Consider the following 26,542-nt stretch of genomic DNA (forward strand, 5'->3'; position numbering starts at 1 on the left):
ACCTCGAAGCCGCGTCGCCTGCTAAGGCAGTCCTGGTTGCATTCTGCCTCTATTTCATCTTATCTACGAGTACCATCACCAGTTCAGGCGCACATTCATTTCACTAGAGTACTTAATTGATCTGAAACACTCAAATGTAGAGTCACGTGCAAGACATTGCTTTCAAACCTGAAAGAAATGCCAAAAAGTATTTTCTTTTGTTAATTCCTTTTATGCAGGTTTAGAAATTTTTTTATGTCGTTTGTTTAATTTTTATTTTTTTTTTGTCTGACATAAGGCAGGATGGTTGGTTCTGAGAGTTACAGAGGGTCAATAACGGCAGTTCGAACAATCACAGGTAATGCTAATTCTGTCGTGTGGTCCCCACAGACTTTCGCCACCGATTTGTTTCATAAAACACTACAAGAGCAAGCAGCATGATTTCTCGCCTATGCTAATGCCTGTGCCGTTGAGACGCGCGGTCTCTGTGCGTATGCGGAAGCGGCAGGCTTTCCAAGTTTACGATTGGGTGATGTAAATAAAGTGAGTTTGGATGTCACGTTTTTTAATTGCGGCGAAAGCCGCTACAAATAGCAGAGCTGCTATAAAAAGCAAAAGCATGAAAAAATGCGAAAAAACCTGAATATTCGATTGAGTTGAAAGACTACTAACGTACGAACTCGCCCAGTTATTCTTTCCGTCAAAGAATAATAGCCAACAGTAATAAATTAAATTAATGCCACCTTTTAATTGGTTACAAATTTATAATTGATGCAGTACACCCCTACCCTGCTCTAGTGCTTTTATGATATCAGGTAATGTGTAAATTGTCGTGTGTCTCGCGGCACGATGAAGGAAGTGACAGCCAACCAAGTAGTTCCCAGCAGAACAACCCCCAGCCTTTATTCCGCGCGCGTATATATCGCCAACCGCCGTATCACTGATAAGCGGAGAGCGAGGCGAGTCACGTACGCAGGTCAGATAGTGAATGACAGTCAGTGATGGTACAGCAATATTATGATGATGCGGTCAGGATGACACCACAAAATGCAAAGTATAGTTCATAGCAACCATTTTTGACCCACGAATTATATTAGATATTTTTTTCTAAAAGCTCAAAGTTATATAAAAAAAGTGCTCATAAATTAAGCCGCACCACTGAATGTTACAGTAGCGTGTGACTTGTATGTATATATTCTCAGCTAAAGAAAAGGATGCATTCAGAAAGTGCCAATCATTTTGTTTCCTCTGTGTTAGAGCTTCTTTCAATTACACGCAAAATGTATGCCTCTACGTCTAAAAGAGTGGAATTTACATTTCCCGCAGGGCTGCAGGCCTGACTCAGTTTGACTAGCAGGTTGCGACCTATGGGAGCCTGGGGAACTGCATCACACAAGTAGAAATGACGTCCGCCCACTGATCTCTACTATAACAGGTTGGATGGTGCATCGAGCAGTCAGGTATGAAGCCACTGGAAGTAAGCCGCTTGTCCCGGAAGCGAGCGCTTGACAGGCTTTTCAACGCTCCCGAGTGCTGGTTCGAACAGCGCTCAAGGCGTTGGGTTTTTTCTCGTCATCCCAAGAGAGCCTGCTTGCTGCGGAGTAACAGTTCATGCGGACCCGAGAAGTCTCCTGGGAAGCCATTTGATGTGAAAATTTCGATATTAAAGTTGATTAAGTGTGCGTATGTCCCAAGTTCAAATGCCTTATTCTTAGGATTTATTCCATAACTAATCTCTGCACCGCACTGGCACATGCATGCGGAGAAGGGCACTGAACAGAGCAAATCCGTCGCAGTGGCGACTTTGCGAGCGCTTTGAAAGGTTCGAATGGCGTAAACGACCTTATTACAGGTACAAAATTTTGCAATCGTTATTACCATTTGTGGAGAAAAAAACGTAAAGCCAGGGTCAAACAACTTATACATCATACAAATGACACTGAAAACATCAGTCACCGCGATATCCGGGGTTCGAATGCCGCTTCCAAGGTTTCTCTTTGAGTTCATTGCCATACGGCATTCGAAGCACGGATATCATGGTACTCGCGTTCGAATGTGTTTGCATACTGTCTCTTGTATGATGCATACGCAGTGTGATCCTGGCTCAAAAATTTAATAATAAACCAAGATAACGAGTAAAATAAAAAAATATATATATTTTTTCCGGGCATGTATCTTGTTTGTTTTGTAAAGTTTTGCTTTATTTAGGGGGGGGGGGGGGGGGGGGAGCGACGGCAGAAGTCAGTTGTAACACGGTGCTAAAGTCACAGCTTGAGTCAAGCTTGAAAGGCGAGCACTTTCTGGAAGAATATCTATGGTCTGTGATCGGAAAGCATCGACGGCTCCCGCTTCCCCTCGTTGCCCTTCCACTGTTTTTGGAATGCCAACTGTGTGCAGCAGGTTTTTTTCCATATTCACCAGGTGTTGGCATTCGCGTGTGTGTTGACGTACATTTATTTACGTCAACAGACAACGGCGTGGCCAAAAATTTGTTTCCGGGTGTGTTTTTGTATGCTCTAACTAACCAAGAAAAAAAACAAAAAAAAAACAAGAGTGCGGAAAAAGATATTGCACAGAAACAATTTTAGCTACTATTTTCCTGTTTCTTAGTAAACAAAAATTCCAACCTTTCTTGCCACATGGGTCTATAGAAAACACACACACAAGCACAAGACTCCGTTCATTCTAACTTTAAAAAAGCAAGCTTTAATTGTTAACAAAATCTTTAAAAAAACGCGATCATAAAACATAGGAGTGTGCCTTTGAAAAAATCCACAGTTTCACAAAATATTTTTGTGTGCACCCTTCTCTGTGGAACACTCATGTAGCCAATGACTAAGAACTACCGAAGGATAGCAGAGAATACAGAAGTTTACTATACGATGAAACATAAAACCTGGAATGCGCGCTGGGTAAATGAGCAATTGAAGCGGCGCTCATGGTTCCTGCGCGGATAACTTTTTTCAGAAGTGAGAGCGCTATGGTTCATCGGGAGCTTAGATATTTTTACCTGCAAGCCTGAAGAAAGGCTTCGTTTAGGCCAGGTTTGGCGAGAGCTCTTCACAAAGCCGGAGCCGGACTCGTTTTGCTTTGGAATGTTGTGGGCTCAGCCCCTCGACGGTAGTGGGTTGTCGAGCATATAAAGAAACACATAGGAGATATTAAAGCGCTTACAAGATGGAAAAAAATTGACATTGGAAAGGGGAAAGAGGAACACCATGACATTGCGGGGGGTGTTTCGACCCGTGGAAAACTCTCCTGGCTACGCCACTGGCTCACGCGGTTAGGCTTGGTGCGGCCGTCGTGCTCCGCTCGACTATACAATGTAGCTGGACGCCATCTTCTCTTGGTACGTTTCCATTATGGTATATGCCTCATGTAACGTAACAAGCTTGTATGCTATCAGCTCTTCTTCACGGCGGTTTCTGTGATGTACCGTGCGAATGCCACGGGACCAACACCATCAAAGCGGTACACCGCTTTCCATGAGTTCGAGCACTGGCTCCAGTGACGCCGTCACCGACTGTCTGCTTCACTGGACACCGTCTGCTTCTTATTGAGGAAATAAATGATTGCTGAACACTGCAATGACGCCTTGAGACTCGTGTTCATTCAAGTGCAAAATGCAGCGCCCTTCACATGCCTGCCTGTTGACATCAGTCGCACGGTAAGCGAGGTAAGCAATGGTCCTTATACTTAATCCTTTTTGTGCTTCCGGGTAAATCTGTGAACCTTTCAAAAGCAGTCGCCATTAAAATTTTCGTCACTTCGAATATATCTGAAAAACTTCAGTTATTGAGGCCACAATGGCAAAATAAAAAGCAAAAAAGACGCTAATCTAAGAATAAACTATGTCGAGGACGAGGTTTGCAATCCCGACAAAGGACTCTTCATTTTTTTTTTTAATTTTGAGTTTATGACGTGATTGAATTTCCCCTTTATCTCGTCAAAGTGCGTACAATACAACGGGTCATGGTACTTCTGGGTCACGCCAAAGGCCACATGATTCCTATTTACAGTTTGGACCATGCTATTTGTGCTTAAGGAGGTGAGTTTTTATAACAGAGGAAAAAGGCTGTAGATTTTTTCAGATTTGCAGCTGAAGTTTTTACGTTCACCAACGACTACGTTTACGAGTATGATTATTTCAAAATACTAATGTTTATTGAAGCAACACTTTCTTGCAAGATTTGTCATAGTACTGTTAGTACTTCCAGTACATCCAATTGCAAGGGCGATTTGAAATATTTATCTTTTGTTTCTATCTATTTTTTTTATTTCTTTTACTAATAAAAAACAATAAAGAAATATGTATTTTTTTAATTTTGAAAAATTGCAAACAGTAAAATTAATCTAAGAATCCGGGAGAATACGGAATCTAACAAAACTCAACTCCGATAAACCCCGAATTTTCAGCAAATATTAAACTCCGAAAAGCACACTCCCAATTTCACGAAAAATAAACTCCGAAAACTGCGGAATCCTTTACCACGTGAAGGCGTCATGAAACGAAGTCACCGCGTGTCCTGCCGCCACCCGCCTCTCGTTGAGTTGGACGACCGAGCGGAATGATGCCGTCCCGCTTGATCATCGGCGAACTTCACATTCTCAGCTCCCGCATGAAGCCAATGGGCCGGTGTCGCGGAACAGACGACGTGAGGGGAGGGACTTGAAGAGGGCGCCTAACACTTGTGGCCGCAGCTTCCACTGCCGACTGTAGTCATCGATAGTCTGTGACAGGTAAAGAATTTCTAGGAGATGCTCGTCCTCAAGCGCGAGATACACTGCCTTTGAGAGCGCTTCGTCGCACGTGCCGTCAAAGCCCCACGGAAGACAACAATCACGTGCTGAAGGCGAAGCAACTGAACTCCGTTCACCCTTAAAGGGGCACTGACACATCAAAATCATATATTTTTTTTTATTATTCGAAACGATTGAAAACGATGCCGGGACATTACCCTCAAAATTCGAAATTTGGGAATTCAGTATTTGTGAAGTAAAAACACAATTTCCAAATGCCGAATTCGAAGTTCCCGCGCTATCTGCGCCGGTGCGTTGACGTCAAATATTGCGGAGTCCTGAGAGTCCACTTTCTTTCGCGACTCCCTGCTGTTGCCATGGCGACCCAAAGCGAGGGAGGAAAGAAGCCAGCGCCGGCGGACCGGTTTTCAGCGGCGTCGTCTGTTTTCCGTGGGAGGATACAAATCCAGGAGACGGCACCACAACGAACTCCCGATTTTTGGTATTTCAAAAAGAAGGGCAGTAGTGCGTTCGCAGTTGCTTTAAAAAATATGTTTTAGAATTGCCGTTATTAATTGTTATAAAGATATCGCCTACAAAGCTTCTAAATTTCATGATTCTTGACGTCACGAATCAAAAGAAGCGAGGAGGCGAGAGGCGGGAGAATCAAACGCCAAAAATAAAAAGGCGCGCGCGCGAGAGAGAGAATTTTTTTTCGCGATCCGGTTTTTTCCGTGTGTCTATGACTGCCACTTGCATCGTTTTAGACAATAAAAAATAATTATATTTTGGGGTGTCAGTGCCCCTTTAAGCTGAGACTAAAAGCTCCGCGCTCAGCGAGAGCTTTCTGCTCTTGCTAACGCAGGTGTGAGCACGCAGGCAGGCGCAACCAAAGCACTGCGGAAGCCAGCGAGCACGTGCTGAAGGCGGAGCTTCTGGTCTCAGCTTAAGGGTGAACGAAGTATACTAGGTTTTCAGCCTGTCACTGACAATAGACACGGCCCATTGTGGGTGGGGATTGCTATTTGTTTGTTTCTTTTTTTTTCTTATAAACCTATGAATTGAGGATCTCATGTACGATCGAGTGCCGCTCTAAGCCAGCGAAGACCGACTAGTCACAATACAAGCATGTCTCTCCTGCCCTGTTTATTAGGTTGCCTCTTCATGATAAAAGCAATTGGTGGCGGTGCCGCCGAAGATTTGGATGAAACGAAAGCTTCCAAAGACGCATGGAGGGTGAGAAGGCAGTTCATGCTCTTTTTTTATCTGCAGAGAACTTTAGTAGACCTCTCGTTCTGCTCCACTGCTGCACGCGCTAGGACTCGGGTAAATTGATAACAATTTTAGCAGGCCGATCGGCACTGACTTTGGAAGGACGCGAAAGGGGACGCACCCAGTGCCCCCAGTGTCAAGTTATTTGCAACTGATGTATCTAGAAGTTTGTTTCCTTCTTGAGGTTACCGCGTTGATATAGTGCAAAAAAAAACCTAAGAAAGAATTACGCAGAGAATAGAACGAGCACAGCACATCTTAGGACATTCAAGTCTTGAAACTCGCTTTCCGTGTTCTGTTCTTCTTTTGTTATGCTTTCTTAAGTTTCTATAATATTTCGTTGCAACATAGAATTTTAGGAAGATGAAACGGCTCGTAAACTATTTTAATAAATAGATCGTGTCTCGAAGGTTTCTTAACGTTTTTAACGTTTCTTTGACAAGGCGACGAAACTAGCAAAATGCTGACGTTGTGGTACCAAATTTAAAACGTATTTTGAAAAATAAAAAAAAAAACATTTATTATGCTATTTTGCATGATATTTATACTTTATTTTTTCCTTGGTATACGATTATCAAAACTCTTGCTTTTGTCACTCATGCAATGTTGAGAGCTCCAAAACAAGGATATCCGCTTTTGTCACTGCATAAAGTTCACTGAGATTACGCTCAGCAAGAAACGTACGCTGAAGAGGATTCTAGAAACCAGATAATTGTATTTGTGTTGAGAGTTGCCACTATGGGCGTCTGGTATCTTCGCTGTTTACTAGAAATTCAGCCAGTGCAGTACCACAACAAGCTTGGGGTTTTGAACGTGCATCAGACTGTAGTGATCACATTAACTTCATGTTCCGATCTGAATAAACATCCTACCGACGTGCGGTCGGGTGACCGCACGTCGGTAGGATGTTTATTCAGATCGGAACAGGCAGAGGTGGTGATTGAACTCAGGACCTTTGAGTTCTGGAGTGCGAGTTTTCACTCTACATGGGCGCGTCCGGAAACCAGATTACGAGCCCTGGCTTCAGCAGTAAGCGTTTACTATGCCAGAGCGGTTCACTCGCAGTGGCGACCATACAGCCTACCGTGCAGTACCCTACGCGCTTGAAAGGTGCGCTGAGACATTTTACGGCGAACATTCAAGATCGGAAAGCGAAGTACGGTGAACTTGACAGAGACAGATACTGTTTCCAACGCTCCACTTGCTCGAAATAGGATTTTTTGAACCCTTTCTTCAAGTGGAGTTTCAGAAATTACAGCTTTTATGTATCATATAAGCGGCCATATTTCGCGGTTGGCAGTACCTCTAACAAAAACATATTCGTTTAAAAAAAAATATCGCCATATTGGAAGAAAACAAAAATGAGGTGCTCACGTTAACTTCATATTCCTTATGAAAGGATATATTCATTTTACTAAGAACATGATATATATTGTGGACATACCTAAAACACTCGGAGACTGGGAAAAAGAAAGGATGGACAAATACAGAGCTCTCAGACACAGCTGAACTTATTCGAGAAAGGTTTTTGTTTTTATATAGCCTTCAAGAACCCATACAAACATGAAAGAAATAAAAGAACAAATTAACTCCTTCTACAGAAACACGAAAGAATAGTGACCACTGATAGGAAACGTGAAACATACATAGAACGAAGCAGCTAGCTCTTCCATAACTTTCTCCCTTTCTAAAAGCGCACGCAAAACAAAAAACACACATAAACACACGTACTCGAAAACAACTTTAATACTAAAAGATAGGCCTGCCCCTCGTTTGACAAAAGAAGGCCCGAACTTGAAAGGTAGAACCGAAGTGAGGGGGCAAAATGACCATGAACAGGCAAACAACAAAGCATGGTATGACGGAGGGTGAAGCTTGGCCGAGACAAGGCGATCAAACTGGGTAGAACCTTTTAAGTTCTGTGTATATAACTTAGGGAAGGTTTGTGTAGTGCATATCCATGATTCACAATAGTCTTAAATTTTTTTTACTATGTGTTTATGAACGTTTCTCTTCGTCAGTACCACCGACGTTAACATGCCGGAAGGCGCACAATTCTTACTTCACGCTACATGCTTTGTCACTTCCGAGAAGGGATCCTCGTTCTTGATACAACGTTTGTGCTCGGTGAGGCGATCGTTAAAACAGCGCTTCGTTTATTCTATGTAACATAAACACACTCAAACCGGCGGAATCTCGTAGACTACTCCCGACACGCAATCAACGTTTTTTATTTGTGTGTGTGTGTGTGTGTGTGTGTGAGTGTGTGTGTGTGTACAATCAGTATGGGGAGACACAAGTGGAGTCATTGCACTCAGTTTCAATCATTTGTGAGCACTGTTCTCACGCCATACTTGTTAGCAACAGACTTAAGATTATGCAAAATTCGATGGTAGAAGGGGAGTACAACACGCTTTGTAGGTTTCACCATATCCCCGCGACTTTTTTTTAAATACAACGAGGAATAACAACTGCTTGAAAAAGTAATCTTTAGGGTATCCAGCCGCTCAAGATAGTTCAGATAGGCGTTGAAGAGAAGACCCAATGGAATGAGAGCAGGACTTTTTGAGTGCACTACTAAAAAGGTTCTAAACAATGCCTTTTTTATGGCAAGTTTCAAACAACAACAACGGTTTTGGTGTTGGTTTTTTGTATCGCCAGCACACTGGAAAGACACTTCAAATATAGATCTAAACATTGTAGGTAATGATTCCTCGGTCTCTTAATAGAGAACTTCAACTCTGGTGCCTTCTCCAGGGATGCTGCTGCTGTAGAAGTAGTACTGCAGACCAAGAAGTCGTCTAGATAGCGCCTTACAAGGACTTCGCTAGGGGAGTATGCCCCAGATGAAGATCATATAACTTAGATAAATCTTGGATAGAACTGGAGCCACTGCCTAGCCGATGCAAACTTTCTGTTTTTGAATGGAATCCCGTTTTTCGTACCGAACGAAGGTTGCCCCTCAAATACAGCTTTAAAATATTGAAAAAAATTAGTGACAACAGTGGTGGCAAAGCGAACAAGATTGCCCTGCAAAAAGGTCCAACGCGAGCGAGTAAAATCTTAGGTTCTAATGAGTAGTAAAGATCTTTAAAATCCATCGAAAATATGTTGTGTTGCTTCCTATGGAAGGGCTGTAGCTTTGTAATCAGTCATCTGAACAATGCATGGATAAGGGACGGCCGACTTTCAAAGCTGTAAAATCACTCCGAAGGAGAGATGAAACCTTTTTCTGCCATGTACCATTTCACCACAACTTTGACAGGAAGGTCTTTCTTATGACCTTAGAAAAAACTTAAATCCAAAAGTGTATCCATGAAATACCGTTCAACCTGGAAGCCTGAAACGAACATTCACTACATTTAAGCATGCCGATGATGCCACTATCATTGAGAATGCCACATGTGTCACAACGCATGAATCACTGCGGATTTCTTACTGTAATAATCTTACTATATTCTCTGATATATAGTCATACAAGTGCAAGATAGTGATTATTCCTCTGGTCTAATGGTCTGGCTCAAGCGTTTCTAGAAAAAAGTAAAAAAGTAAAAAGTTGAAAGTTGAATACAGTCGGAGAGATCGGAGAGATCGATTAGAGGCTAAACTGGGATGCCAGTGTGGAAATGCGGAAAAAGTAACCTACTGATATGTCCGCGTGAAGTATTACTTTCCTCTTTTCATAAAGCACGATCTCATATAACTTAATTCATACCGTTTTGTGTGTGAAGTTGCTGATAAATAAATCGGTGGCCGAGTGGGTTAACGCACACCAACTCGGAGCACGCGGAGCGAAAACTTGCGCTGGAGAACCCACGGATCCTAGATTTAGTCCCCACTCCTGCCCGTTTCGATCTGGATGAGCATCGTACCGGCGTGCGGTCGTGTAGCACTTCTGCGTAGTGCACGTTAAAGACCCCAGGTTGTACTGGCTAAATTTCTCATCCACAGCTGAGACACCAGGACCGGCTTGCTAGAACAGCGCCTTAGCTGAGACAGTGTGAAGGAAAGCACTGCAAAGATTGGGGCGCGCAAGCGTCTTGAGACGCGGTTTGAGACCCCCTCAGCTCGTGCGCCGCCTTTGGCGGTGCTTTCTGCCCTCAGTCTGAGTTGAGACGCTGTTTCTAGCAAGCCGGCCCAGACACCCTTTGGGGTTGACTGACTTCCGGCTGCCCACCCATATACACACACAACAATTATTATTGGTAAGAACTAATATTCTAAATGATGAACGTCAAAGACGATATATACTTTTCTAGCTCACACGGTGTCAAAAATAATCAATTGTTTGCGTACATGGCATCGCTTCCTGTAGCTCCTGTTAGTAGAATATTTATCTGCAAGAACGGCGGTAATGTTTTTGTTTTTTTCTGTTTCTTTAGATATATATTTTATCAGTGACTTGAGTCGAACTTTGTGCTATTCGATCGGTTTTCGGATTTTTCTTACACTGTCGTGTAATTTAACGATACTAATTCAGCTCTTTTCAGCGATTCTGAATTTCAATGTGAGAATATTTGCATTCGCCACGGAGGTTAATCCTCTCTGTAATGAATCCCTTAATTTATATTGGGTTTGTAATATTTGGGAATTTAATTGCGAGCAAGAATTCTTATAACGGTCTTTAGTGGAGCTAAACTCCTTTTCACGTCAAGAAAAAATAAATTTTTGCACATTGTGCATACGCCTCGCGAAGTCGTTCTTGCAAGAGTTGAATGTCGAAGGAAGAAGCGACGCTTTTGGCGTTTTAAGCGTGTGCGTCTTGACAAGATAACAGACATCTATTCTAAAATGCACCTACTGGTATCTTGTTTCTCTGCAGAAATTTGTAATGCTCCCTGAGAAGCTGGACTTTTTTACTGTACGGTTCTTTTGATGAAAACTGACGAGTATAGGTTGTTTACCGCGTTGTTGATGTTGCTAGCTTGGAGAATTCAACAATACACGGATGTAAGGAATGAACGTGCAGCTGTTTTCCAGTTGCAAGAGTTCATTCAGAGGTCATAGTTCTTTTTTTTTTTGTAGTTGTTATTTGTATTGTGTTAAATGAACGCACACAACGCTCAGAAACACACGGAAATAAGGCTTGGCTGTTTACACCGCAGCTGATCATCTATGATGCATTTCTAACCTTTTCTTTGCAACATTTTTTACGGTTGCAACCGAGATTAGGAGTAAACGAACGTAAGAAACGTTTTTTTTTTTCTTTTTTTTTTTTTAAAGAGCGGCAAATAAATTAATGCTAAAAATGTACGAAGTTGATAAAGTGGCTCAACGCTCTTCGTGACAGTGTTTTCATAGTGATCACACATGATAAACCGAATTGATCATTATTTTACTCGTTAACAGGAGGTCGTGCACCTTAACGGAAGAATACCACTCTAAACTATTGTTTTTACAGCTGTAAAAAAAAAATAGTGACTAAATGCATAAAAGCAATCCCCTCTTCCCGAGGTGTAATCAAAAATGAGAATTGCTGGATAAATTAGCAAAACTTTACGTACACACTTTATTTTTTTCAGACACTCACGCAGATTGGGGAGGATGAATACCGCTTAATGTACTGCTCATCCCAATATGACGGACGCCTAGGCGGCGTTGCTAGATACGTTAGTTTGAACTCACGTGAATACAATGAAACTTTACGAACTACAAAGATCAGGTTTATGTATGGCGACCCGCGTTCGGCTTTCTTGTAAGTATCTCAAGTTTTTATTATAAAAAAAAATTAACATACCTCGAGAATTTTTTTACACTCCCGCTACTTCCAAATTTCTTCAGGGTAGCAGTGACACAACGTGCTAGCGCGCAACCATCACCAAAAAATAAAACAAACATCATCCGCTTCAGCAACGCTGACTTGTGCAACCAAGGTAAGCATGCATTGACCCTAAAAGGCGCTACGTTTACATGAATGCGATCGTAGCGGATCGAATCGAGCAGGGACCAATCGTTCTCAGCCTGTGTTTCTTCTTCTACCCTTTTGCTGCAAATAAAAAAAAAAAAAAAGTCAAACCTTGACCCGATGCTCTACGATCGCTTCCATGTAAATGCAGCCAAGGAATTTTTCTTGGGAGAGTGAGAATACCAGCTGGCGTTTCTGAAGAAGAGAAGTACTCTAACAGGAGTTATCGGTGCCTTCCTTGGCGGTCTCTTTACGAGCGCCATCTACTTTGGTAGTTTGTAGGATGGTGCTTAAGAAGCGCGGGGCGTGGCGAAGCTCGAGCATCTCATTGTCACTCTGCAGCCTATGAGATTGCGAGGCAAGCCGCTAAGAAGGCCGAAGAACCAATCAATGAGCAAGAGGAGTTAAGCCACACCCCGCGTTACTTAATCTGTGAGTGTAGAAGACAAAAAAACACTGCTTACATGGTTGACTTCCTATCATTCACATTTCTGTGGATTGACCTCACATGTGAAACTTATTCAAGCGCCGGTATTTTATTTTACGCAGGTTACACACTCGCGCAGATAGACATACCTATTGTGGATGCGTCACTGATGTGCTCGCAATATACATAGAGTGCAAGATGAATTTCTGCTGCTCTGACTACATCAGACATATAATGCACCACTAAAACAAAAACAAAAATCTAATTGTTCGGCAATTGTGTTGCATATGTGAAACTTCCTAGCATCACATAAACGATACTCCGAGTTTCCAAACGCCAGAGGCCTTCGTTCATGGCACTCTTTGTCAGACAGTTTGACGCGTATCATGTTGAATACCTTTGGAATAGCACGCTTACCCTATTTTTAACAGGGAAAAAAAAGTCAAATTTGGGGGTTTTACGTGCCAAACCTACGGCGGGCATCTGGCACGCACCAGCGGAGGACTGAGGATTAATTTGGGCCACCTGGGGATCTTTTGACGTGCAACCGAAAGCTCGGTTACACGGCGCCTTTTCCGTAATAAGCCTCCGTCATATTGCGGGCACCTCGGTCGGGATTCGAACCCGCCACCTGGGGATCCGTAGGCCGGCGCTCTCGCCTCGGAGCCACCGAGGCGGCTTTTTTTAACAGGGACAGAAGAAGAAACGTTTTTTGTCACGACAAACGGGACAGGAGAGACCGACGAATTCGAGGCTTAATGATTACCACGGGTCCACTATCGATCTCTATGTCTTCATGTAATTATTGTACATAGGATTTTTCTTATCTTTCTCAATTACGATCTTATACGCTCCGTGCGGGAACTATAGGGGGCGCTTTGAAAGACGCGCGTAGCGCCGCTAGCGGAGGACCTGGCGTTCAACAGTGAGGCGCGTTCAGCAGCCTGCGGCGCCTTTTCGCATGCCAAGCTGTGGCGGCGGAAGAGCGCACGGACGAAACTTTTGCTTTTTGAGCCTATACCTGCACGAGTGCTAAGGCAGAAGGGCATTTAGCTGTTCTCCACTTCTTATATATTGAGTTTGAGTCGTTATTAGGGGTAATCCCTCTAGTTGTGGCCGAAATAGGAGTTGGAGCAATTTTCTGAAAAAGAAAGACGGCCGCCACCACAATTGCTCTGAGTGGGAAATTTATTTCGCTCGTCGCTGTAAACCTAGGACTGCTGGAACGATGATATTTGGAGGCGAGTGAGATGTTCACTACGGTTTTGCACGGAGTGTGCCAAGTTTAATTAAGACAACAGGTGTGAAAGTTATGTTTTTAACAAATGAAGAAATAAAGCTGTACGGGATATTTAATGTTGGACCCAAAATCTTGTGTTATAGCAGGCTGTGCAAAGTGAAGGTTTGGGCACAAAGGTGCTTGGACTTGACATTAACATGACACAGCACTTGTTAAACCAAAAAGAGGTGGCATAGGGAAGTCAGTTGGAAATTTGGTTTGGGCGGCGTAATTCAATGGCAACCGGTTTTGACCATGAAAGGGCTGTCGGGAGAATACCACTCGTCGAGGGACGTGGAGACTTTACAGGTAGGAAGAGACTAGTGGGGGGACTGTACTTCTAATTGAAACGACTTTAGGAAAGGTGGTTCCAAAACCGAGAAAACAAAGTTGTCGGCCGACACACAGTTTTTGCCATCAAGGGCTTTTGTGGTCAGCTGTTGTGTAAAAACCTGTTGCACGAGGTGCTGATTTTCGGAACACAGGTACTTTGACATGACCGTAACTTGACACAACACTGAATATACCAAAAAGAGGTGGCATAGCGAAACCAGGTGGAAATTTAGTTGGGGTGGCGTACCTAAATGGGAACTGGTTTTTACCATCAAAGGCTGTCAAGATAATACCGCTCATCGTGGGAGGTGCACACTTTACAGGTAGGAAGGGACCAGTGGGACGGTACTTCCAGTTCGAACCACTTTGCGATAGGTGAAAGCCGAGAAAAAAATTGTTGTCTGCAGAACTCAGGGTGTCAGCGTTTCCACATCCAAAAGGAGGCTGATGAAGAAAGAAAGCGCACCACATAACCTTCCATACTCAAACGTCGATTCTCCAGTGATCCCGAGCTCCATTGTAGTTTCCCTTAGATTCATATTTGTTACTTTTTCTTTACCGTTCGAATCTTTCTTCATGAAGTACAGACCGCGAGCCATACTTGTCCGGGAATATCATCGACACGTACGATGGGGACGAAACGTTTTTAGAAGGCATTCCTCCAACGAAATTGGCACTGCATACCCGCCAGTGCGGGATGGTATTTCAGTTCGTACCATCGGCGCTAAGATATGTAGGCGTTACTGGTACGAAAACAAACGCAGTGCGCAAAGTGGCAGTGTAGAATATGTCAGCCGTGCCGACACAGTAGCAGACATAATCGGGAGACCAAATGTCTCGCGTCGTACGGCACGGATCCATCGTTGTCGCTGTCCCACAAAACATCGGCGAGGTGAAAAACTGGGAAACTTTGTCCCCACGAGATACGACGCATAACTATTGAAGCACTTAATGACGCAGCCCAGGCAGCACTTCATGCTCTGAACCCAGCGCCGCACCGCTCCAACTTCAATGCGTACCAACGTACGGGGCGTCGTTTCTGTTTCGTTTTCTCTGGGGTTCTCACTGCCTACCTTCGGTACCTGCCGCGTGGCGGTGCGCCAGTCGCGTCGCATGCAGAGCCGTTTATACTGAGAGAGTTTGGCCGATGGGCGGAGCTTGTTGGCCGCTAGAACAAGCGGATTTCGCGATAACACAATATGGCGTTACTTCTTTGTCTTGTTCATTCCTGAGAAATCGCGTAGAGTTCCTATGAGTCAGATCCACAATATGGCGGACGGAAGTAGTCATCCCCCGGTTGTCAGACCACGCTGCTGTGGTTGTCAGACTGTCAAAATCTCCTTAAGAAGGCCAAACTCTCTCAGTATAAACGGCTCTGGTCGCATGGAGTGTATAGAAATATTTGGTGCCGGGCCCACAAATTTCGTAAAGAACTGATGGTGCGCCTCTATAAGCAAACAAGATTTTATACATATTCGAAAGAAAATCGGAGAGGGAGAACGAAGATGTCTTGATCCTTCAATGATTTATACACAGTATTTAGACTATCGTTGCGTTCCACGTTGTTGGAGCGTCCATCCTCACTTCTTCATCGGCTTCTCACCACTCAACTTCCTTCTCTTTTTAACACAGGGAAGGAAATTCCTACAATCTAGCCCCACGAAAATTGCCCAATATCTTTTCATGTCCATGATAGTGTGTTGTGTGCTTCTCGTTTGTCAATTTCATAAGGTTTTGCTGAGGCCACGAATCTGTGATCACGTTTCCGTTGCGTTCATCAGACGTGACTTTTTTTTTTTTTTTTGTCTTTCTGTCGTTATTTGGAACAGGATTGACGTTCCAGATAATGAAAGCACCGAAATCTTCTTGTGCGTTTTGTAAACAGGCCTTGCAGGCTCAGATACGCCGGAAGGCCATCTATGGCGCGAGGATGCCTTGGAAAGAGAGCGCGTCTGGAGCCTCTAGATAGTTTTCCTTTCCGTTTTCTGTGTTCTGTCTGTCGTTTATGTGACCTGATCGTTCTTAGCAAATATTTTTGGTTCTGTCGTTTGCTGCTTGCAGTTGATGGGATCGCGTTTTTCCTATATTTCATGTGTACGTTGTGTTGCTGCTTCTCAGTCTTTGTCAAAACCCTTATTTTACACTTTTCTTTTTTCGTTCGCTGTAACCTTTGAATATACTTGACTTCTTTTGTTTCTGCTTAGCTTTTTCGCTGTTGACTTTAGGGACATAATCAAGATAAACTTTTCATTGTGGCAGCTTTTGATAAACTTTATCATGACAAAAGATTGCGTATTTGTGCTTGGGGCCAAGATGTTTGGTTACTGGTTCATATTGTGGCTGTGCGTCTCTTTTAAATTCAAATTTAACTTCGGCGATTTCGATTCGTCGTTAAAGTCGTGAGGATCGAGTTGCTTGCTGTTCGAGCAAAGCTCGGAAGGGGGACATGCCCTTGTTTACGATGATTATGCACAACCACCGCGATTTCTGCCTTTTCGTTGTCGTGTTACGATGGGATCGCTCCGTGTCCTAATTTCTTCATGGCAAACACAGCGTAGATACCTGAAGCAGGTGTGTTCCCATTCCTTAAAGCCATGCTGAGGTACGTCGTCTCACTCTTGGTATTTCTGTCTGGGTCTTGTTTGTCTCATATCGTTGATGGTTTGCGTGATCCTCAAAGATGTTTGATGAGTTCTTTTCTCGCATTTTTTTCTTTTCTTGGTTCAGAGATTCAGTCTGATGACATGGATGGGGACGCTGTCATTGTACTCAAGGCTAAGTGTATATTCCTCCTCAAGGTCCCCGTCCTGAATTAGAAGTTTTATCTCTGTGTCTAAAATGGGCAACCGACGCCGTATGGAATCCAAATGCTCAGTCATTTCACTCAGTTCTGTGACTAACGTTTGATTCCAAACATTTTTAATCTATGTAATTTAAAGCGTTAGTCGCTTCGTTTCTGAGCGCAGTGTTCTTTTGACGTTTCATTCTCTGTGAAATGTCAATTTTCAGTTCTGTTAAAAATTTTCTCAGTGTTAAGTGAAGTGTTGCGGTAATGTTGTTTGTCCTTGCTATAGGTTCATCAAGAGGCTAGTTGTTAAAGATTGCGCTTGCCTGTGAGAGGTTCGTTAGTTTCCGTTAGGTCGCTTGGTGATCACCGGCTGATCGGTGCGACAATAAAAACCTGCTTCGGTGAGTTCATCCTGGGTTTCGGCACCAAGTTTTGTAACAGACTGTTCACGAGTTTTTATAAATAAACAAGGGGCTTTATGTACAGTATTTATATTATTGTTGCGTTCCACGCTGCCCGGAACCTTTATCCTCACTTCTTCTTCATAACCTCATCACCACTCAAGTTCCTTTTTTTTTTTTCAACAGAGGGAAGAAACTTTTAACGTAACATATGTGCACACTTAATAGTTATTCCTAATATAAACCGATACTACCATTATTTGGGGTGATAAGCCCGTCGATCTTTCAGAGCATTCCAGACTCTCGAGCTCCTTTCCCTCAGTGCGCAAAAGTGGTATCAATTAGCGTATCCCAATTACTTCTTTAATAACCCAAGGAATTTGATTGAAACGTCAACGCCGTCAATTATTTTAGCATCGCAGCAATCCTTACTTTGCCCTCGCAAGCGACTCGGTATTGTTATGAAAGACAATCTATTTATTTTATGTGCTTTGTGTAGTGTTGCTTTAAGCCCTGTATTGAAGTGGATAACGTCCGATGCATGAAAAACGATTTGTTTGATTTGGAAACGGGGGAATCGGTGGCCAAGTGTGTAAGCTCGCGCTGTAGTTATTTCATTTGGAAACAGGGGGCGATCGGTGGCCTAGTATGTTAAGGGGGGACACTACCTTCAATTTGCTTTTTTTATGTCACATGTTTAACAAGTAGTCTTATCAGCTTTCAAATGTCCTGATAAAGGCTCTCAGAAAGCTTCACTCCTGTAACTATCGTACTTTATCTGGAGTAAATTGTTTCTGACATGCCGGAACCATCTCAACTACAGTATTCTGAACTTTCCATACTGTTTATTTCAGTTTCGCTTGTTTGCATCAAACTTTGGTTCAGGAAAACAATCCTTTCACAATTATTTAATGTGTGCAGCCAGATTTCTAGATTTCTATACTGACATTTTGTAAGAAATGCGACTGTGACCTTATTGTATGCATTTCCGTAGCCTTTTGTTGTGAAATATTTAATTCAGTGCACGCAAAAATATTTTTTTTAAAGGGCAAAGTTTTTCTAGTTGCTTTTCTCAGCACCATTTCCCGGGTGTTATAGTGTATGTTTCAGCAAAAGAAATGGCCGTTATTATTACCTTTTCTAAACGATAGGTTTCCTCAGTGGGCGCGTGCCTATTTGATGTACTTTTATGTAACTCTTTGAAGGATAAATGTGTGAGCTCAAAACTCTGTATGCCACCCTTTTTCCCTGCTGTGAATGTGCCCCGAAATTTTTATACAAATGGGACTAATGGTTAAAAAGTACACCTTCTTGAGCAGTGTCAACACTTTAACGTACTGCTGCTCAGAGCTCGCGGAGCGAAGGCTCATGGTGCCAACCACAGGGATCCCTAGGCTTGTTCCATACCCCTGCGCGTTTCTATCTGGGTGAGTACCGCACAGGTGTGCGGTCGTGTTTCACTATTGCGTGGTGCACGCTAAAGATCCCAGAGTAGCAGCGCTGCTCCACTTCGTAAACTTCTCAGCTTCGACAAACACACCAGACGCCCACTAGGGCGGACTAACTTCCGGTTGTCTAAAAAAGTACACAATTGGTTGGAAGCACTAGAAAAAGTATAACATGAGCGAGTGACCTTGGTGCGGGCGCCTTGGTGCTGCGTCCCGAAAGCGAACCTTATACTTCTGATTTACATGGCCACCCGCGCTTTCCGGCCGCTGGATGGATAGGTAGACAGATATTAACGGCTGTAGCCTTTATTACCTGCGCTAGCTGGCGCCACCTAGCCTAAAATCCAAAGTTCCGAAATCCACGCTGGTTGCCAGCCGCCGGAGGCTTAGCCCAAATTAGACTGGTTTGACGTAAACAGTGTCTTTTGTTTTAGGTACAAGTGATTTAACTTGCTCAGAGCTTTAGGGAGAAGTAATCATATTTACATAGGTCAAACAAAATATATTCACGCTTTTGGTTTGATTCGCTAGCAACGTCATTTTTATTGCAGCTACAACACTTTCCTTAAAAGTTTGCATAGGTGAAAGTACAAGTTCTTATACTTTCACCTATGCAAACTTTTGTAAAAAACTTAAAAATGTACAATACCGGTGGCGGTACCTCGGCTCAAATATGCTGTCGTGATCCAATGCCATAGCCTGTTCAATTTGCTTGTTTTATATGCACTTCGTGGATGTCGCATCCCGAAAATTTTAAGATGTTTAGATGTTTGTGTGGACATCTTAATTTTTTATGAACGTTTTTATTGTCTCACATAGGTACTGGCAGTTTATTTGCTGAATACGAGGTCCTCTACTCGAATTATGAAAGCTGCTTTGTATTGAAGCTCTTGAGCACCGAAGAGAAACGTAAGAGCTCGGGAACTTTTTTGTTTAATGAAAACCAGTTATCCTTTTAGGAAATCTTGATTGAACAGTGTGATTCATGCGTATCCGTAACTCTATAATGTGTTAAGAATACGTTTTCTTTATAATAACGGCCAATAGCTCTAAATTAAAAGCTGACATTTCTGGCTTATGGCCCTCAACGAAATTTACACCTTAATGTGAAAGTCGAACTTTTTTTTTTCTATCTAGAATGTAAGAAAACTCGGGACATTCTACGCAAAACTTGTGAGCTGTTTAAGTTTAACGTACTGCACCAAAAACGTCAATTTACTGCCTACAGCATATTCTATCTTGTTTGGGTGTGTGTGTTTTTCTGGGTTTTTTTGTGTTTTTTTTTTTTTTTTTTGCCTAGTACTGGCTATGTTGAATAAATTATTTAAATAAACATTATGTTTAAGGGTCTGATTGGTTTATAAAAAAATATAAATATATAATTGTTCGTTTTCATCGTCTTACCGTTGTCTCTCAAAAGTAAATATTCAAGATATGTTGACGAATCGTACATTCGAGTAAGAATAATACCTAGATGGCAACCGAACGACAAAACTTGTCAGCTTTTTTACCTTTATTCTCATTCGGTCAGTACGGTTGTTTTATGGTCATATTCTGACTAGTAAATAAAAGCATGCTTATATTTATATTTATTTTCATTATATCAACCAGGCATCACGTATGACGCGCGGTGCAGATACATTTTCACGGATGGTGTTTTGAGCGTGCTAAAATCATATTACGCACGACAAAAATTTGCATTTCAGGTTGTGAACTGTGGGTGAGAGAAGGATTCGAAGTTCACTTTGAAAATGAACCTGATGAGGAGGATAGTGATGCCGGGGAAGATGAAGTGGACGATGAAGACAATGCTGAGAGCAGGATCCAAAGAGTTAGGAAAGGTGGACTTGGACTTTGCGTTCATACGTATACCGAAAATTGTGGAAGTATGCCGTACAAGATTTATGAGAAAGAAATGTGTAGCTTGTCATCAACAGCGAAGGAGGCAAACGGACAAACCACGCTTTGAAGAGTGGGTTGAGTACAACTCCATGCTTCAGGGGGATCTCGCTTTTGTTTCACTCTGGTATTCTGAGCAGCAAAGCCACACAATGAAGTGAAGAATTGAGAGAAAGATTATGGTACACTCAACCCCCCCCCCCCCCCCCCCCAAAAAAAAAACAAAAAAACTCTACTTTGAGGGCGAAGTATTTGTTGCACTACACTCTAGAAAAAGCCCGTGCGTCTACTTTCACGCACAACACTCGCAGAGCCAATCACCGCAACTTACGGAGGCAGCTCAGCAAATGTCGATGCCGAAACGTATGTTTAAACCAAATTAACGCACATTGAGTTGTGACAGTAAGCAATGCAAAAGGTCACATTTGCATTGCTTAATGCCAGAACCCAGACTGCGTTTTTGGTTTAACATGTGTCTGTTTCGGCATCGTCATTCGCTGAGCTGCCTTCATAAGTTGCGGTGATTGGCAACCCAACCACTGCGCGGAAAAGTAGACGCACCGGCTCTTTTTAGACTGTATGCATCATAGTATCGTTTTTGTTAGTTACTCTTTAAAAAGGTATGACCTTTTTAATCTTGCTCCCCCCCCCCCCCCCCCCCCCCCCTTATAGGAACCCCTCCTGTCTTCTTGAGTTTCAACGAGTGTGTTGGAGCCAAAAATTAGGATATGAATGCTTTTTATGTGTTTATCTGTGTGTACTACACTTTCAATTCTACTTTTTTTTACGAATGTCTGTTTTTAATAACTTGCAGCTCTAATAAATTTGCTAAAGATTTTTAAAAGTTAAATATTATAAATTCTTAGCGCGTGTCCTCACTCCGAGTTGAAGTTAGGTTGACAGGGCAATGGTTCATGGCGGAAAGCCGCAATAAAATGCAAGCGCAATAGAGTCTTTACACACGAGCCAGAATACAGCCGCCATTGCTGACCTTCTCTTGTCTTACGAAGATACCGAGCCACTGGAACGGGTGTTGACGAGCTTCCAGAAAGGCCAATGCTGGGAAGAAGAAAACAATGGAATCTAAGGTGGCAAAAACTTGGACTGTTATGGTAATGACGAAGTGATGAAAATGGAATAAGCGGAAACAAAAACTGAAGGTCAGTTATGGCGGCGCCCATGCACAACTGCTGTAAAGCGTCTTATCCTGCCCAGGGTGTCGAACCGAACCCGAACCCAAACCGAAAACAGGAGCACGAGCCGTAATTTTTGATTAAAGCAAAACAAACTCGAAACAAAAATCGAACACCTGATATTGAATCCGGACCGAATGAAAGCCGAACTCTCATGTGGCGGTTATCGTTTGTGGGGTCGCTCAATAATACTGCCACCCAATAGGTCTCCGCCTGGTCCGCCCTCCCAAGAAGTCCCACGTTAGAGGAGATGTGAGAAAGCACTTTACTGTTCCTTGACTCTTGACCGCGTCTTCCCCGTGGCTGGCTCGGTCTTGAGGTACGCCGAGTCGTTCAGGGGTGTCGCGGCTGTCTTCCTCGTGGCTGTCTCACTCCTGTGTTTCGCCGAGTCGTCGGGGCTTGTTGCGTTGTCGCCGTACCCGCTCGCTCCTTCTCCCGGACTCCACGCCCGCCGGTCTCGAGCGCCGCTTGGCCACCTATGACGTGTACCCCCTCCCCCCCCCCCCCCCCCCCCCCCCCACACACACACACACACTTAAGGCTCGGTCTTCGGGAGGCCTCGGGTGCTCGGGGACTCACGGGTCTTGCTGAGTAGTTGCTCCACCTCGGCCATAATGTGGTCGTCGGTAGCGGAGCTGGGTGGAACTTTTTGGCCCCCCTCGTTCATGATGTCGTCGAAAGTCGAGAGGGACGGAAGGGGAAGCTGGACGACATCGGCCCCATGACTTGGGCCGGAAGAGGGGGAAACGACCGATGTAGTAGGGGCCGTCGTGGCTGCGGGTTTGAGGGCGGTGGCCGCGGCAGCTGGTGCGGCGGCAGAGTTCTTGGGAAGCCAGACTGGCTGGACGGGGGCCAAGGCAGCGGAAGCCAGAAGGTCCGGGAGGCTGCACCACTGCTACCACGTTGTCAGGGAGGGGGCGTTCCTCCAGCAGGTCCATGTGGAGTTGACCTGCCTCGTGGGTTTCTAGGTGTGTGATTGGCACCCCGCACAGCCAGCAAGTGTCCAGCATTCCCAAGATGCGTGACACCAACGGCCGCGTGTGGCCATGGAACGGGTATGGGACTTCGTAGTCGGGTTGGCCGGGCGTTGGCCTTGGTTCATCTTTCCAACGCCGGAGAGAGACGTAGTGGATGGCCTCTCCTTCTCCGGACGCCGTCTACGTGGCCATAGTGTGGCAGGGGGGCCTGCTCCAGGCAGGTCCCCCCATCGCAGACGGACCTGTCCGGTACCGTGATGTTGACGTGGACGTGCTCGCCCCGTGCCGCAATGTTGTTGCGGACGGGGTTGTCCTATGCCACTAAGGCGTTACTGCTGCCAAACTCGCGGTGCCTGCGGAGCCCATACGGCGTTGCCCAGTTCCACCGTTCGGCCATCCCCGGTGCTGTCGCCTCCGTGATCGGCCACCATGAGGGTCTGGTCGACCGGACCAGCGCCTTCCATCTGCGGGCCCTACCCCATCCGGTGGGCCTCCTGGGTAACGCCCTCTGGGACGGCTTCTCCAGGGAGGCATGTAGTACAGAAAGATCCCTGTTAGGACACCAGAAAATTATTAATTTCTGCCGCCGAATGTGGCGGCAGCGGTAACCTTCATTAATCATCTTCCCTATCGCGACGGTAGTACACCTTCAACTCCGCGATGTGAACTGAACCAGACTCCTCGTTTGTATCACGCCGAGCGAGTTTATAAGTAAGCCGCGACATTCCCGTCTTCACCTCATAGGACCCTTAATTCCCATCTCTGAGCAAGCGATGCAGCGAAACGGCTAGCTGCGTTACTCGGAGGGTGGGTTCTTCTCAGGACCAAATCCCCAACTTTGAATTCCAAGTGCATGTGGCTCTTGTCACACTGTGCCGCTTGCTCCATCCTTGCGGCATCGAGGTTCTTTCTAGCATCGTGAAGCGCCCCAGACAAGCGGTTCGTTGGCTCTTCCGCGTGCTTAGAAAGCGGGCGCCCTGGTGTTCCTAGGTTGCTCCGTAACTCGTTCTCCAGCGGAGATGGTATCTCTTTGCCCAGGTTCACAAACGCTTGCGTGAAACCAGTCATTCTGTTCACCGTATTCTGAATGGCAAAACCCATCTCGGCGATGGGCTTATCCCAGTCTCGGTGTCTCTCCGTTAGCACTATTAGTATGCACTTGACATTCCTATTCATTCTCTCAGTGATAATAGCAAGTTTTAGAATACAAAGCCCCAAAGCTTTGGGTGCCCCAAACACCTCGGGGCATCGCAGTGGGCATGCGCAGAAGTTCTGCGCATGCGCAGTGAGACACCCCAAGCTGTTTGGGGCACTCAAAACTGTGCGGCCCCCTATTCTAAAACTCGCTATTGGCTTGAGGATGGCACGGTGTCGTCCTCTTGCGCATTATGTTCAGCGCCAAACAGGAATCCATGAACAGTTTACTAGTAAAATAACTAGCGTTATTACTAATGACACGAGTATGGTCCTGCTCATGAAAGCTCGGCGTAAAAGCAACGGTAGTTCACTATTGGGGAGGAAATCGAACAGTCACGCCTCTAGCGGCACGCTGCAGTGGTGGGTAAAACAAACCAAATGTTCTTGTTTGTTTTTGACCGGAGAAATCGAAGATGATGATCTGAAGGCCGCTGCTCGTACGACCAAAGCACTCGTCAAAGCGAAGCGCTCGTGCCGAGACCGCGTTAGGCGAGTTTCAATTTCTTTGTTATGCTGTGTTAGTAAACACCGGGCTGTGGGGACAAGAAGTAAAGCCCTTCTATCCTGAAAAAAATGGCCCCATTCATTTTTGTAAAAATGGTCGAGGCACGTGCCGCGCGCACTTCTGGGAAATTCATGGCGTCTGAAATCTATCTCAGTGCTGCGCTGTGCCGCCATGATCTTCCCAAGCGCTACATGTTGCATGTGCCTCGTGGATCGACGCACCTTGCGCTATTTTTGAAACATGAAGGGGCTTTAACAAGAAGCTCAATAGAGTGCCCCTTATAGTTTGATATTCTGCCCAATAGCAATGGAGTGTTAGGCTCGTGCAGGGGTGTTTACCGATGTCCTCGCACGACGTCGTATGTCCTCGTTCCCGCATATTCACTCACAAATCTTCAGTACACCTCAGGTGCAGAAAGGTCTTGTTGGATAAAAGGCAGGATGGATGCGCATGACAGATTGGGGCGTGCCAGGCGAGGTCTGACACAAGCTTTTTGAGAAGGAGCCAGAGGAGTACCGGAAACTGCAGCGCGTCACCTTGGCACAGTTTTTGCAGCTCCCATCAGATAAAAAAAACTTTCAGCTTTTCCACTTTAGTGAAGAAGGAAGAGCAGCGAAGCTGTACTATGGTGGGAATGAAGTTCCCAAGTTGCAAGTTGGCAAGCCAGAGTGGAAAGGCTAGAGGCTTTGCGCCATATATGAGTGACGGCGGCAACAAGAAAACCGGCAAGCCGGTTGTCTGGTCGCCGCCGTTACTCATAGATGGCGGTAGCTGTCCAGAGTTTAGTGTCATTTGTTTGCTGACGGACACGATACTGGGGAAACTAGCCCTTAAAGGGGCGGTGCAACGATATTCGATTGGAATCCCTACCAAAAAATCCGGTATAACTTTTCGCTATCCGGATTATGGAACCGGAAATCTATCTGGATTCTATCCGGACTCTATCTGGAATTGAGGTTTTCAGAAATTATTCCTTTGTCTGCAATCTGGATTTCGGGTTTCCAGTAACAAATTTCCGGTTCCATAATCCGGATAGTGAAAAGTTATACCGGATTTTTCGGTAGGGATGTTTCTCACTTTACACGAGCTTATTGGCACTAGTGGAGCTCAAGGATACTCGCGCGCAGCGCCACTGGCCAAGAAACTCCTTCAATCTCTCCTTCGCGAAACTTGACAATGTAACTGGGGGATCGGGGTATCCCCCTATTGGAAAGACCAGTTTGAAAATCTAACTGATCAGACTGGTATTTGAACTGGTCAAACTGGTATTTGAACTGGTCAGACTGGTCTAACAGGAAATCAAACTGGTGCAACTGGTAGCCAGACTGGTCTAACTGGTAACCATATTGATGTAACTGATCACCAGATTGCCTTCTAACTGGTCACTGGATTCGCCGAACTGGTCAGCAGATGGCCGAACTGGTGCAACTGGTAACCAGATTGACCAAACTCGTCACCAGATTGGCCTATTTGGTCCAACCGGTTACCAGTTTGACCCCTCTCTCTCACTTTATATATTTGCTTTCTCACTTTGATTAATTGACTCTCAAATAATCACGGCATGATCGAGCGTTCTTATGCTAAGAGATTCAACCCCTAAGCCGTTCAAAATACTCTCAGAGGTATGACATTGCTGGAACAAAATCAACATGCTGGGAATATTTTTTATTGATTAGGCTGTCACCGAGACATTCTGTACGTTCAATACAACCAGTATAAAAGATGGAAGCGCAGAGCTCGGAAGTAGTGACCGGGTTAGTGTGCCGTTGTATTGAAGTTTGTATGTGTTGTGTATGCGTATGCGCTCAATGTTCAGCTGACGCTTGTGGTAGGCGTATTGTATCTACATTTGTGTAAAATAAAGATTTCCGAAGCGCAGTGGTGGCGTAAACAAATGAAAATATATTTTGCTGAACCAGCGTGACAAGTCAACCAACATGACCAGTTCAACCATCCTGTCCAATCAACCAGTATGACCAGTTCAACCGCCATGACCAGTTCAAACCACTTTGACCAGTTCAACCATTATGAAACTGGTCAAACTGGAGCAATAACCAAGTTTGAAACTGCTACCAGTTTTAAAGGGGCCATGAAACGATTTTCCTACTTCTTCCTCCTTAGCTTTAATCCTCAACTCAAATGCGAATCGTGAAATCACGTGGTCGTGACATTCCTTCGGCACCGGTGCGATGACTCCTA

General features: G+C 44.5%; 1 protein-coding gene and 1 pseudogene across 1 annotated transcript; one reads left to right on the forward strand and one right to left on the reverse strand.

The window, feature by feature from the left end:
• Positions 1-5,847: 5,847 nt before the first annotated feature.
• On the forward strand, positions 5,848-20,541 carry LOC8039003. The gene is made up of 5 exons (XM_040222571.1): positions 5,848-5,955; positions 11,514-11,686; positions 11,773-11,864; positions 19,392-19,481; positions 20,279-20,541. The coding sequence occupies exons 1-5, from the start codon at positions 5,848-5,850 to the stop codon at positions 20,539-20,541; spliced, it is 726 nt and encodes a 241-aa protein (XP_040078505.1).
• Positions 20,542-21,255: 714 nt separating this feature from the next.
• LOC120850158 overlaps positions 21,256-26,542 on the reverse strand; it is a 30,155-nt pseudogene continuing 24,868 nt past the window's right edge.

This window comes from Ixodes scapularis, unplaced genomic scaffold, assembly GCF_016920785.2.
Source record: "Ixodes scapularis isolate PalLabHiFi unplaced genomic scaffold, ASM1692078v2 PGA_scaffold1__304_contigs__length_218370807, whole genome shotgun sequence".
Classification (NCBI taxonomy): Eukaryota; Metazoa; Arthropoda; class Arachnida; order Ixodida; family Ixodidae; genus Ixodes; species Ixodes scapularis.

Excerpts from the sequence above, each read along its gene's own strand:
- LOC8039003 (XM_040222571.1), top strand. The coding sequence starts at position 5,848 with ATGTCTCTCCTGCCCTGTTTATTAGGTTGCCTCTTCATGATAAAAGCA. Across the intron at positions 5,956-11,513 it reads CTTCCAAAGACGCATGGAGG|ACACTCACGCAGATTGGGGA; the intron begins GTGAGAAGGCAG and ends TATTTTTTTCAG. Across the intron at positions 19,482-20,278 it reads CTTGAGCACCGAAGAGAAAC|GTTGTGAACTGTGGGTGAGA; the intron begins GTAAGAGCTCGG and ends TTTGCATTTCAG.